Source organism: Tenrec ecaudatus, chromosome 4, assembly GCF_050624435.1.
Source record: "Tenrec ecaudatus isolate mTenEca1 chromosome 4, mTenEca1.hap1, whole genome shotgun sequence".
Classification (NCBI taxonomy): domain Eukaryota; kingdom Metazoa; phylum Chordata; class Mammalia; order Afrosoricida; family Tenrecidae; genus Tenrec; species Tenrec ecaudatus.
Genome location: NC_134533.1, coordinates 19,212,083 through 19,226,250, shown reverse-complemented (window position 1 = coordinate 19,226,250; position 14,168 = coordinate 19,212,083). Strand labels below are relative to the sequence as shown.

The following is a 14,168-nucleotide window of genomic DNA, read 5'->3' as shown; positions in this document are numbered from 1 at the left end:
CTAAATCTCTACATTATGCATGAAACAAAGTTTCTCCAACATTTTTTTCATTGCTTCTTTCACATCTTTGTTTCTTAAACTATAAATAATGGGATTTAACATGGGGATCACAATGGTGTAAAATATAGACACTATCATGTCATGATTCAAAGAATAACTGGAACTTGGTCGCATATAGATAAACAAGATTGTCCCATGATAAATGGACACCCCAGTTAGGTGAGCGCCACAAGTGGAGAAGACTTTCCGTCGTCCTTCAGCAGAGCGCATCCTCAGAATGGCCAAAAGAATGAAAAAGTAGGATATCAAGACAATCAAGATGGTGACTATCTCAATAGAGCCCACAAAGTAGAACAGTAGAAGCTGGTTGATGTGTGTGTCAGAACAGGAGATGGCAAGAAGTGCAGGTATATCACAAAAGACATGTTTAATTTCATTGGATGCACAGAAGGAGAGGCTGAAAGTGGCGACTGTGTGCAGAGTGCCATGCAGAACACCAGCAACATACGATGCAGTGATGAGTGGCACATAGACTCTGGGTGACATGTGAACCACATACAGAAGTGGGTTGTAGATGGCTACGTAGCGATCATAAGCCATTGCTGCCAAGAGAAAGCACTCTGTGGTCCCCAGAGTGACAAAGAGCAACATCTGTGCTGCACATCCACCGAAGGAAATGGATTTATCCTCTGCCAGGAAATTGACCAGCATTTTGGGGGTGACAACTGTGGAATAGCAGGCGTCTAACACAGATAAGACACTCAAAAAATAGTACATGGGATTGTGCAGTCGTGAATCCACCATAACTAATATAACCAGTCCAAAATTCCCCACCAGGGTAAAAATATAAATAGCAAGAAAGAGTAAAAAGAGATAAACTTGAAGCTCAAAATCATCCGTGAAGCCCAACAATGTAAACATGGTGGCTTCAGTCCAATTTTTCAAAGGAATCCTGTCTGACTCCAGTGCTGATGGCAAAAGATGCATTATCCTGATATCCTCTGAAAAGAGAGCACACCCAGTTAGATCTTCGTCATTATTTTTTAGAACTGGGTAATCACTTGTTAGTTAATTATGCAATGACGCTATTGTTGATTGTCTTTTAGTTTGTTTTCATCTTATGGCAACACCCATGAATCTTGGGGTTGGCCCATTGAGATCCACAATTTTTTCAACTAGTTAATTTTTGAAAATAAGCCGCCACAACTGCTGCCTATAGCTTAGGCCTGAAGGGATGGCGAAACCTGTTCAGCATCACTGTGGACCCAAATTCTCCACTGATATGTGGGCAATGTTTGCCTTTTGAGTGATTTTGCAGAGAATCAAACCTGGCTTTCCCATGCAGAAGATAAGGATTTTACCAGTGAACCATTACTTCATTTTGGGGATGAGATAGGCAGTGACACAATAGTTGACACCACCATGTCTGCAATTTTCTATATATATAAAAGGAATGGTGGTTTTATTACTTTCTTGGCTAAACTTGCTGTATTAACGGAAACAAAATAATATTTAAAAAAAGAGAAAAAATGGATGGAAGTGGCCGATGTAGCGATTCTCAACAATCAAAATTTATTTAATATTTCCCAATACTAATGAATATACAAACATTAATGTGAAAAACATGGTTTTAATATACACATTAGAATCTTTTCCCTGAATATTCATGAACAATTTCCCTTATGATAAACTATTAATAAATGCAAACCACAACATTTACTTTACAAGATTCACGCAGTCTTAGAAGGCAGTTTTTAAAGACCCAAACTTTTTCTATGCTCTCTTCTATTAGTTATTCCACACTATTGGCATTTCTCCATGGGAGAAATCATCAAGAACTACAGTACTGAAAGCCCACACAGGCAGTCCTAACGCGTTTTACAGAGTCACTTTCAGTCAGCTTTGAGTTTGTTTCTTATTGGCATTTCTAGAATCGTAGTGAGCAAAGCAGGGGATGGTACTCTGAACATATTATGCAGTTTGGTTGTAAACAAAGACAGGTGTTGTTATTTCCTTTTTACTTACTTTTTTTCAAACACTTTATTAGGTTGTCCGTTTTAACCTTTGCAACTTACTCTATCACTATTGTTGTTTATCAAGTTCAACTTTGTGACAATTTTAAGATGCTTTTGTACTCTTGAAATACTGGTGGTAAAGTGATTAAAGACTTGATTTCCAAACTCAAGGTCACAGGTGTGTACCCAGCAGCTGCTCCCTGAGAGGGAGAGGTGGCAGTGTAATTTTGTGAATGTCACAGCCTTGAAAGCCCTCTCAGTCAGTGCTCCTGTCAAGTGCACCCTAAGGTGGAAGTGACCTGATAATTATTTCATTTTTCATATTTTCCCAATTTCTATACTCATTAGCTCCAAAAAGCCATTGAGAAAAACTTGAGACATATTCCTGCCCTAAATAAATCATGGTTATTTTCATATATTATGAAGTATCAAAATAACTATAAAACAAATATCATACAATAATTACTAATGCATTGGTTACCTCTCATTATTGCTAAAAAGGCACATACATTACATTAGCCACAATGTACTATTTCTGTATGGATTTACTTTTGGTTTACTTATTTCTTCTATATTTCAGACTCTCATTAAAGAAGCATGAATAATGTAAAGTGCATCGGGGGGCGGGGAAGTTCAATGATGCACTTTCATCTCAAGCAAAAAGCTCCTTAATTGAAACACAATCAAACATCAGAATCACCTTATTTATCAGTAATATTTTAGGAATTTTATTTCTTTTTGGGTTCAGTCAAAGACTGATGTGTTTGATCTTCGTGGTTCATTGCAGAATTTTGTTTGTTATCGTGTTTAGAGTAGTTTACCAAGTCTGCACCAAACCCAACCCAATCCATTATGACTAAGTGAATTCTGACACAGTGACCCCATCACAGAGTAGAACGACCCTATAGGAAATCCTAGACTATACTCTGTAAACTAGCAGACAGCCAAACCTCTTTTTGGCAATGTAAGCTGGGGGATTTAAATTGTTCGTATTTCAATTAGAAATTTTGTGAGGCTGAAGACACCCAATATATATCTTAGCCACAACAATGGACTAGAGTGCGTAAACAATCATCAAGATGTTCTTACGTGAAGCTGATTTCAGTGTCATTAACAACATGAATGAACTGTGAGCACTTACCACACATAAAGCAGGGTTTCATTTATACTTCTATAAATATTTTATATTTCTTAAATGCCACTTGCTACATAAGACATTATACTTTAAGAAATAAGACAATCAATTTTTAAACACTTTTGGAAGGAGAGGAAAGAATATATTTTGGTTTCTCTAACAAGTTCCTCATGGATTCATGTGGGAGATTTTTCTCAGACAGGGAATAAACAACTCCATAGGTGTGGGGAGAAAGACTGAAACTGTGATTTGGTCTTTATATAAGTCCAGAATACATTGTATTGTCTATAAACATTCATATCAGGAAATTTGTATATATCTCTTGAGGATACTCACTCAGAGTATACTGTAATAATTTATAATGTATGAAATTAGAGTAATACAATGGTAATAAAAAGAAATGATTTAACATCAATAAAATATGCATAGATTTATTATTTGGTACACATAAACATTAACATTTGCCTGCATTTCCTTTTATCTCTAATTCTGTTTAACTCTTGTCACTCCTTTATTTCCTCTATATCACGCAGAAATTCATAGAAAGCAAATTAAAATATTTACAGAACAAACTCAGAGGAAAAAACTGGAGATAGGTAGATATGGAGAAGGACAATGAGAGGAAATAAAACATGTGAGTACATTTGGGAAAATGTATAATCAATTTCTAGAGGATTCATTAAAGCATCTATTACCAAGAATACATTCACTAGTATATGCAACAATAAAATCAACTGCCTTGCAAAACCAAACCTGATGCTCTTCAGTTGATTCTGATTCACAGTGAATCTACAGGCAGAGGAGAATGCCCATTGCTTACCTGGCTCTGTTTATCAGAGAAGTGGACTGTCATCCTTCTCTGGGGCAGCCATGGTGGGTTCACGTGCAGACATTGGTGCGATCAGCTCAGTGTTCCCTCACTGCACTCTGAGAGCTCCTCAATGAATCCCAGACTTCAGAGCCTAGGGTGGACTAATTATCCTATGCAATCTAGAGAGGGAATTTAAAACTAAATAAGATGTGAGATTTGAGCACCATCTAGAAAAGTAACTTGTGCCAAGCCACACCAGCACAGTGATAATCCAGGCCCTTATTTCTCTGATTCTGTAATTGAAGATAGTGTCCTGACCATTTTGCACTTCCATGATGGATTTTTGTTATTCTGGAATCATTATTCTCTACCAAAATGCAAAGGAACATCTTCCCATTGTCTTTCAAATGCAAGCTGCTAAAATACAACACACATTTTTAAAGTAGTATAATACATTCTAGAGTAAAATCAATTCATATCTGTTCAAGAGAGAGGAATTCTGATTCCTAAATAGAATCTACCCACATTTGATTGACATTTCATCTTTTAGTTAAACATTTCTTTAGTTTTTTGGTTAAAGCATCTTTATTATAGTGTTCCTACTCTCCTCTTTTATGAAAATATTAAAACAAATATCTGACTTGGCACTTCAAATGATATAAATATGCTCTCTCTTCTCGTTGATATGTTTTCAGGAACATATGTTTTTAACTTTTCATTATAAGTATAATTAACTAGAATCATTTGCATGGAGCTTAAATGCCTTCGTATTAAAGATTCGAGTTTCTATCCTCTATAACATTTTGTAAGTGTTGAAAAACACTTTGTCTTACCTGTAAAACTTACCTGCTCATTCAGTAAAGGTTGTTCAACATCTTATGTGTGTGGGTTTGATTACCAGCTTTTAAAAATCTTCTTTAAGCTGTAGGGAAATCCCCCAAGGAAAAACATACTAACATTCTTTTGGAACAGAAAAGAAACAGAAATTTGAATCCCTCGAGTAAGCAAGAGAATCACTCTGTAATAATAATCTATATAGATTGCATAATAATCTGTAACAATTAGTTATAAAATATCTGAATGACTGACTTTTGTGCCTAGAAAACTTATCTTTTAATGGGAAAAATATGGCAAAAGATTGGAAAGGAAATTAAATGATACAGGACAGTTCTTTCTCTGATAGCAATTAGATCTAACTGTTGGGTTAATGAATTAAATTCCCTTAAATACATTCGCTTTATTCTGGTCATTAAAATTGTTTATATTTCTGAAATAGGTATAAACAAAAATCAACTGCCTTAAAGTCAATTCTGACCACTTCCCATTGACATCCATGGAGTCGATTCTTTCCAAATGTGACCTTCAGGACAGGGTAGAACTGCCTGTGTGAGTTTTTGAGATGGTAACTTTACAACAACAGATAGATTGCTGTTGACCTGTAAAGCGGCTGGTAGTTTTGAACTGCTGAACTTGGGGTTAACACCCCAACGTGTAATCACTCTTCACTAGGCATCCTTCTTTGGAGTTCCCATGGCTGTAAATTTGTATGGAAGCAGACTGCCTGATCTTTCTCCACAGAGCAAATGGTGGTATCATAAAATATCCCTTTACTCCATTTAAAATGCCATCAAAAGCAGGCACTGAAAGTCTGAGGAGGTTGTGGGAGAAACTGAAGCCCTCACACACTGCTGTTGAGGATTATAACATGGTAAAAGCATTAGAGACAATAGGTTTACAATGTGATGCCACCAACTGCTCAGCAGGAGGGAAGATGAGACTTTCAACACCAGTCACAGTTACAGCCTTGGAAACACAGAGGGGCCCTGCCCGCTGTCCTGGAGCGTTTCATCAGCACAAATGGACGAAATGGCAGTAGGTGCATGTGTGTGTGCGTGTGTGTGTGCGTGTGTGTGCGTGTGTGTGCGTGTGTGTGTGTGTGTTGATGTTTTCTTTGGTTAGTACATTAATATGTAATCCATAGAGCTAACTGTAATCTCTGACATTCAGCACCAAATGCTTCAAGTGCCCATAGTTATCAGCAGGCAAAGTTGTGTCATAGACAATTCACAGGTGCAGTATATGGTGTGTGTTAATATTTTGACCTCCTCTGGTTTCTCTACTGCACAAGGCAGGGCTCAGACATGCCTCCGTGCTCCAACCTTCTGTACCCTGCTCTGACACCTACAATTCTGCCCGGGTCTGTACTGGTATGCTGCATTTGATCATGCAGAGCAATGGCCATAAGAACTCAAAGACAACACTAGCAATGATGGAGGTTGACTAGAAAGGTAATGCGCTACCACAATCAAGATCACTCATCACTAAGGGCACTATCTTAGGTTAACAGCAACGCTTATCCTCAGCCAGCATTCACATCCCTCATCCTCAGCCTCTCAGCCCTGTGGTCCCTTGACCTGTGCTTTCCTGGACCAGGCAGCTGGCCTGTGACTCTGTCCCACAGTTCCATAGTCCAGGCACTGCTCTTCTTGCTCTGTCCCATTAGCTAAGTGTCACAGACTCCAGTGTCGCTGGAATTCAGACAGAGAACTAGAGACATGCTCTTCGTCCTAAGTCCTGGATTGTCTCTGCCTCTGCTGCTTCAAAGATGGCGCGTCTTATAGCAGTGCACTGTGGTCGTATAATTAAAAGTGACCAATCCTCTCTGTAAGTATTATTACACTCGGCTTTCATATTCCCAGTTTCTCAGATTATATTCCCACATTCAGATGGAGTACATATGGTGACAGGATGGACCCCCCCCTGCGTAACTTTCTCAGTGTTCAAGTGTGCAGCATCTCCTTGTCAAGTCTGACTGACTGCCTCCCAATCGTGTTACTATTGCTGCACAATGAGGAGTGTTGTGGATTTCTCATTGCTATCAGCTATTAGGCATGGTTCCCGCAGGGAAAGGTTTTTGTATATTGGATAAAATGTAATAAATATGTTTTATATTCTCTATCTGGCAACATTAAAGAGATTTATAAAGCAGAGAAAATATCCCTCTTAATTAACCCCATTTGGAATACAGATGGACAGTTGCCACACCTTCTGAAAAAAATGTAATAAATATATTTTTTATTCTCTGCCTTAGATCAAATCCATCTGTCAACAATAATGAGATAAATAAACCAGATAACATAAATCAGAAAGAAAGATATCATTCACTTTTGTATGTGTGGAGAAAGCATAAAATTACTACTTCAATTTCCCTCCTGTATACCAAGTTAATGGTTTGCCTTTTCTTCTGTTACGAACAACTTTTAAGAACTTATAATCTATTTATGACTCCAAATATATTAGTGAAGAATTCATTTTAATACTTTTACCTTCCAACAAATATTTATGAGTACTATACTGATATCCACGCTTTCATTCCTGATATCAGTAATTACTATAATTATTGTCCCTTCTCTTTACTTTTTTATTATCCTGATCAACTTATTAAACACTGGGTATGGTAGTTACATAATTTTTTGTCAACTGGAAAGTACAGGTTAGTCTTTCAATCAGGTTTCAGGATGATTGGAGGGCAAGTGAGAGAAATGGCTCTCTGGTCTCCATTTCTCTCTCTGCTTTGTCTTCTTATTGAAAAGCCACAAGAAGACTTGCTGCATCCTGCAAGAGCCACTCTCTGATTAACCTTCCCTTTGACAAGCGACATGGAGTCAGACTAAGGCTTGGGAGACCCCTGGAGAGGCTTCCACCACCCCGGATCCATGAACATTGTACCTACGGGTCTGTGATCTTTCAGAATTTTGCATGCTTACATGTGCTGCATGAGTTTGAAGAAGGATTGATGTGGACAAGTATCAGATGTATGGACTAATAGCACACTTAAAGATGTTATCTGAACTGGGCTGGAATTTTTTTAAATATAAAATTACTCTGTGATATAAAGTTCTTGCACACACATGAGTGTCCTTGGATTTGTTCTTCAAATCAACCTGGCCTAACACACTGTGTTATGAGTTCGGGTGTTAACTGGAAGGTGAGCCACTCAAAACACCAACTAATTCACTGGAGAGAGAGGAGAATTTCTATTCCAATAAATAGACACACCACCACTTCTCTGTCAGTGTGCTGTACTGTGGATGCTTCTGTGCTGCTGTGACCCTGGAACTATGTCATTGGTCTTTCAAAAAGAAGCAGGGACAGCCAAAAGAGTTTTATTGATTATGAGAAGATATTATATTGTGGGAATCATAACAAACTATGAATAACTTTGAGAATTACTATTCTTCTCAAGAATAAACATATCAGGACCTTTAATTAAGCTCTTCTAGAACCTATGAAACTGTTATCTGTGTGAACTGAGTAAGGACACTGTGACTGGTTGAAAATCAAGAAAGATGTGTGTCAGGGTTGTATCATCATTGCTTAATTTTTATGCTGAAAAAATAGTCAGGGAAGTTGAACTAAATGAAGAAGAATAAAGTATCAGGATTGAATAAAGACATGGTCACAACTGTTGAGGTGTGGATGACAGGGACTTGCTTGCTGAAAGTGAGGAAGAAATGAAACACTTTGCTGATGAAAATCAAGTGTTCCAGCCTTCTGTGTGGAAAACACGTCAAAGTATAGGAAATCAATGTCTCACAGCTGAACCACAGGCCACACCATGATAAACGGAGAACATATTGTATCATAGATTGCCAAAAGAACCAACGTATCTGGCTTGGAAGAAGGCCAGCCAGAATTTTAAGTAAGGATTGTAAGTCCTCCTCTCACATAATTTGGAGGTGGCATCAGGAGAGTCATGTCCACAGAGAAAGGCAGCATACCGGGTAAAGTAAAGGCACAGCTAATACAGAGGAAGGCCCCCAACAAAGTGAGTGGACACAGTGGCTTCAACACTGAGCTCAAACCTAAAAACAGTTGTGAAGATGGCTCAGGACTGGACATTGTTTCAGTCTATTGTACATAGGTTTGCCAGAATTTTGAACTGACTCAATAACACCTAATAATGACAAAAAGTTTACATCATTTTCAGACTCACCCAATTTTGCTTAGTTCTATTAAGTCTCTACAAGTTGGACTGGACTCAATTGCATTGAGCTTGCTTGTGGAGTTTCACTTTTTTCTATTGGTTTTCTTCAATTATGTATATCCTTTACCTTGTTACCTTTCATTTTCTTGGCTCAGTTAACTTTTTAGTTACTTTTTGTCAAGGATGTGCCACTTATTTGGGTTCTTTTTTCCTAATGTAACTTTTAAATCTATACCAGCTTACTTTGAAACAGTAGCTAAGCTACTGTCTATATTTGTAGAAAAAATTCTATTGTCATTGTCACTCAATTTCCAAAATATTGTAATTGTCCTCATGACATCACCCCTTTGACTTGTGTATTATTTTAAATGAGTGTAAAATATTTGCACTATTCCAAAGCAAATGAAAAAGTAAAGAGACAAATATCGATAAAGAAAGTTTAAAAAAATTATGTTACTGACTGAGGAATGTTGAATGCTCAAATTATAAATATGCAATTATGTATTTCTTCTTTCCACTTTGATAATACTTGCTTCATTAGCCAAACTGAATGTCAGTAAGATGATTCCAACTCATAAGGACCCTATAGAACTGAGTAGAATTGCACCTATGGGTTTCTGGGACTGAAAGTCTTTATAACACTTGTTTCTGGGTTGTTGTAATGATTTTATTTAAAATTAAATTCTAATAGATACAATATCTGCAATTATTGATCTTCATCAGCTAATGCTTAAAGTCCCCCTTAAGCAAGTGAGAAAGATGAGTGGTGCAAACAGAACAAGCAAACACTGCATGATTTAAAATCAGGAACGGTGTGAATCAATATTTATACTCTCACCATACTTGCTACATTAATATGCTCAGAGTAAATCCTAAGAAAAGCTGGATTGTGTGAAGGACAGTGTGGGACCTGAATTGAAGGAGGACTTTTTAACCATCTGCATATGAAATCCTGTGACCTTGCTTGCTGAAACTGAGGAGACATTGAAGCACTTGTTAGCAAAGGTCAAGGATTGTAGTCTACAGTGTGAATTAAAACTCAATGTGAAGATCAAAGTCCTCACAACTGGACTCACAGTAGCAGCATGAAAAATGGGGGGGGGGAGTGTGCAGTTGTCAAGCATTTTGTTAAGGTTCCACAATGGATGCCTTTGGAAGCAGCAGTCAAACGATCCAAGTACGTGAGGGAAATCTGCAGCTCAAGACCTCTTTAGACAATTGACAAACAAGCGTGTTACTTAGAGGACTGAGGTGAGCTCGATCCAGGTCATGGTATTTCAAGGCCCTAGTATGCATGTGAAGATTGGACCTTGAGTAAGGAAGACCGAAGGAAAATTGATGTCTATAAATTTTGGTGATGGAGAAAAATATTGAAAGTAGGATGGAATGCTGCAAATTCAAACCAATCTGTCTGAGAAGAAAGACCATGAGAATGCTCCGTAGAGGCTAGGATACTGAGTCTGCACCTCGAATAGGAAGCACATGTTGTCAGGAGAGACCAGTTCTAGAGATGCTGTAGGGATTGACACTTAAATTATGGTGAGCGGTCATCTAATGTGCAACTTTTGTATCTCCCTATCCAGAGCATACTATAACCAAATGCACTGCCATCGAGTTGTTCTAACTCATAATATGTCTGTGAATTTGGTTTTGATTTTTATGATGAACTGAATATTAATCTAACATTATTTTTGTCCTTGTGATTCCTTCTAGTGACAATCCATCTGCTACTGAACACACCTGGTGGGAAGTTGGTTAGAGGTTACTAGTCAAGGCAAACTACCTGGAGTTCTATGATTTTTAAAATGCTAATATACCTTAAGACAAGATTCATTTTAATTTCTTAGGATAAAATCAGGAGAAGATGCAGAGCAAATAAATTAGCATTTTATGCAGATAGAAGAGAATACCTAGAAAAAGGTGCATCAACATACTAACATTAAATATGAATCTTTATTTTCTTATATTTTAACTTTCATAAATGAACATATTTTATTCCTATGATAGTACTGAACTTTAAAACAAAAAAATGACTTAGTATAAATAGGTCCTATTATACCACTCTTACTTAACTACTTGGTCTTTGCGTTAGAAGTCATATTCAACATTTCTCTAGAAAGGGTTTCTCTGACATTCTAGTAAAAACTGGAGGTTATCACAAAGGAAGACATAACCATCGTGCTCTGTGTTATGTAACTACTAAGGGAGCACATAACTTTCTGTTACAAGCCTAACTTGAATCCACGTGTCATCAAGCATTTATTCTTGGGAATGTGCCAACCAACCTCCCAAAGAAATTAGTCCCCTAGGATGACCACATGTTTCATTTTCATCAGGGCCTCATATATGAGATGCACTGTAATGATTATAATGATAGGCTTGGGTCACTCGGCTCTGCGTACATTCAAAATAGCTCTCAGGTATTCTTTAGAAATAAAATTTACTGGTGAACGTCACATTTGAATAGCAACTTAGAAATATTTGAAAATTAATTTATGCTATCTCAGGATAAAATGCTTATACAACATGCAGAATTAATGCACCTGAAAGGAAAATATGATTCCATACCAGAACATTTGATATCCTTAATTGCTTTATATATTTTATTTGGAAGAAATATTTAACCACAAACAAAATCTAGATAGATCACTTAAGAAGAAAAATTGTCACCTTTCTTTGGCTCTTGGTAAGTCTCATTCTCAAAATTGGAGGCTGTTTGGTGAGATCAGAGAGGGTCATCTGACTCAGTAGTGAAGTGCTCAGTGCTAGCCAGAATATCAGATGCTTGAGATAACCAGCTGCCCCACTGGAAAAAAAGACTCAGGAGCCCGCATTGGTCTTAGTCAACTGATAGCAGTATATTTCTATTTGGTTAGCATCACAGCTGGCACTACTGAGACACCACAAAGATATGTGTATATAAAAAATATGTGTAAATGTGCTGTTTTATTGCTCACGATATGTATATGTGTGTATAAATCTAGATCTTGCCCTCGGTAGAGTCAGAATTTATAGAGACAATAGAGAGAGAGTTGATAGAATCAAATGTATATAAATAATGATCATATGTATTTTTTAAAAAGTAAATAAATTCACAAGCAGTTCCTTAACAAAAATTTAAGGAAGCAAAGTTCCTAGTTGAAATACATATTCTGTATTTCCAATGCATATGTTATAGTTCACATTTTAATAAAAACCCTAATGGTTGATGTATCTAATTTGCTAGCTGTTTCCCACTCAGTGCAACCCTATGGTGCCAGAAATATGTTCTTCTGTGAGACTCTGAAATTTTACATGAATTAAAGCATAGTCTTCTCCCCAAGAGTGACCAGCGGTTTCAAACTGCTGACTTTATTAGAAGGAATCCAATGCGAAACTACTACAAATAATAAATAACATTGGAAACAAAAAGCAGGAAGGGATGGGTTTCTGTCATTGTTTCCTACACACATATAACTTGCCTCAGCATGTGGAATGTAAAGATAACCCAGAAAATAGTATTGTAAGGATGCTTGGTAATATTGCTCCCATGGTGAAATCATTTAATCAACAATTACTCTCTGTGAATTTGGAAAAAATTATTCAACTATTATCCCAGTGTATTATGCAAAAATGCATATGACAGTAAAGCTTTGTTCACATATTTCCTGGGGTTTAAAGATGTTAATAAAGTGTAGAATTGGAGAATTGGGTAGTTTTATTGGGATTGTATAATAGTTGCTCCATTCTCTTATACAGTATCCAATACCATTAATACCCATTTAAAAGTTGCAACAAAGCTAGATTTGGTCTGTACAATCTACTATTTTTTATCAATTTATAGAAGTAGAAAATAAGCAAAACCTGAATGAAGGGTCCCATGCTGAATACCAACTTTCTTCTATAGATCTAGGAAATTATAAACTATGGGTAGAAGGAACAACACAAACGTGCCTGACTTTATCCTTGTGGGACTGACAGACTCTGAAGAGGTCCGACTGGTCCTCTTTCATCTATTTCTCCTCATCTACCTGGTGACTGTGCTGGGGAACGCAGGGATGATACTTGTCATCCGCCTGGACCTTCAGCTGCACACGCCCATGTATTTCTTCCTCAGTCACCTGTCATTCCTTGATCTCAGCTACTCATCCGTCATTACTCCTAAAACTTTGGAAAACCTAATATTTGCCACCAAGCATATTTCATTTGGAAGCTGTTTTGCTCAAATGTATTGTTTTGTCTTATTGGGTGCTACAGAATGTTTTCTTCTCTCTGCAATGGCCTATGATCGCTATGTAGCTATCTGCAATCCTCTACAATACCCAGTCATTATGTCCCCATCCCTCTGCCGCTCTCTCATCACTGTATCCTACTTGATTGGCATTTTTGATTCCTGTATTACTGTGCTGGCCATTTACACCTTGCATTTCTGCAATTCCAATGTCATTCATCATTTTTTCTGTGACATCACTCCAATTTTAACCCTCTCTTGCACTGACACACATGAAGTGGAGTTCATAATTTTCATCCTTGCTGGATCCACCCTAGTGGTGTCTCTTATCACAATTGGTGTGTCTTATGCATCCATTCTCTCTACTATCCTCAAAATCACTTCCACATCAGGGAAGCAAAGAGCCTTCTCCACCTGTGCCTCCCACCTGCTGGGGGTCACCATCTTCTATGCTACCATGATTTTTACTTACTTAAAGCCAAGGAGGTCCTACTCCTTGGGAAAGGACCAGGTGGCCTCTGTTTTTTACACTATTGTGATCCCCATGCTGAACCCGCTCATTTACAGTCTGAGGAACAAAGAAGTGAAAAGGGCTGTCATTAGACTTCTGCAGAAGAGGGAGAGCACCAGACATGTAAGATGACAGTGTTGTAAGTGTTTCATCTCACGGTCTCTTTTTCTTATACTAGTTATTCTGTAGGTCATCCTTTCTTAAAACCATTTTCTCTTTAATCATCTCTGTCCTGAATAAGATCTATAGATATAATTTTGGTCCAATAATAAACAGTTTCACTTGTAATTTTTAATAAAAATATTTTACTGTAAATTAGATGTAATCTTATATTTATAATAATCAACTTTGTATTCAGCAGGCTAAACTACTAGTTAAACCACCAATTTAAATGTGTTCTACTGAGAAGTGTAGTACCTCGGTTACCAGCAATTGCTTTACAATTTTTACAATTTGACACTCCAGATGTACATTCTGAGTCAGGTAGTCAACTACTTGG

The 14,168-nt window shown here is 37.3% G+C and overlaps 2 protein-coding genes across 2 annotated transcripts; one reads left to right on the top strand and one right to left on the bottom strand.

Annotated features, from left to right (window-relative positions):
* Nucleotides 1–987, bottom strand: LOC142445704 (olfactory receptor 5T3-like). The gene has a single exon (XM_075547639.1). It carries the CDS (start codon nt 985–987, stop codon nt 1–3), a length of 987 nt encoding a protein of 328 aa, XP_075403754.1.
* An 11,860-nt stretch (nt 988–12,847) lies between these two features.
* On the top strand, nt 12,848–13,801 carry LOC142446425 (olfactory receptor 8H1-like). Its single transcript, XM_075548177.1, has one exon. It carries the CDS (start codon nt 12,854–12,856, stop codon nt 13,799–13,801), a length of 948 nt encoding a protein of 315 aa, XP_075404292.1. The 5' UTR covers nt 12,848–12,853.
* Nucleotides 13,802–14,168: the final 367 nt, after the last annotated feature.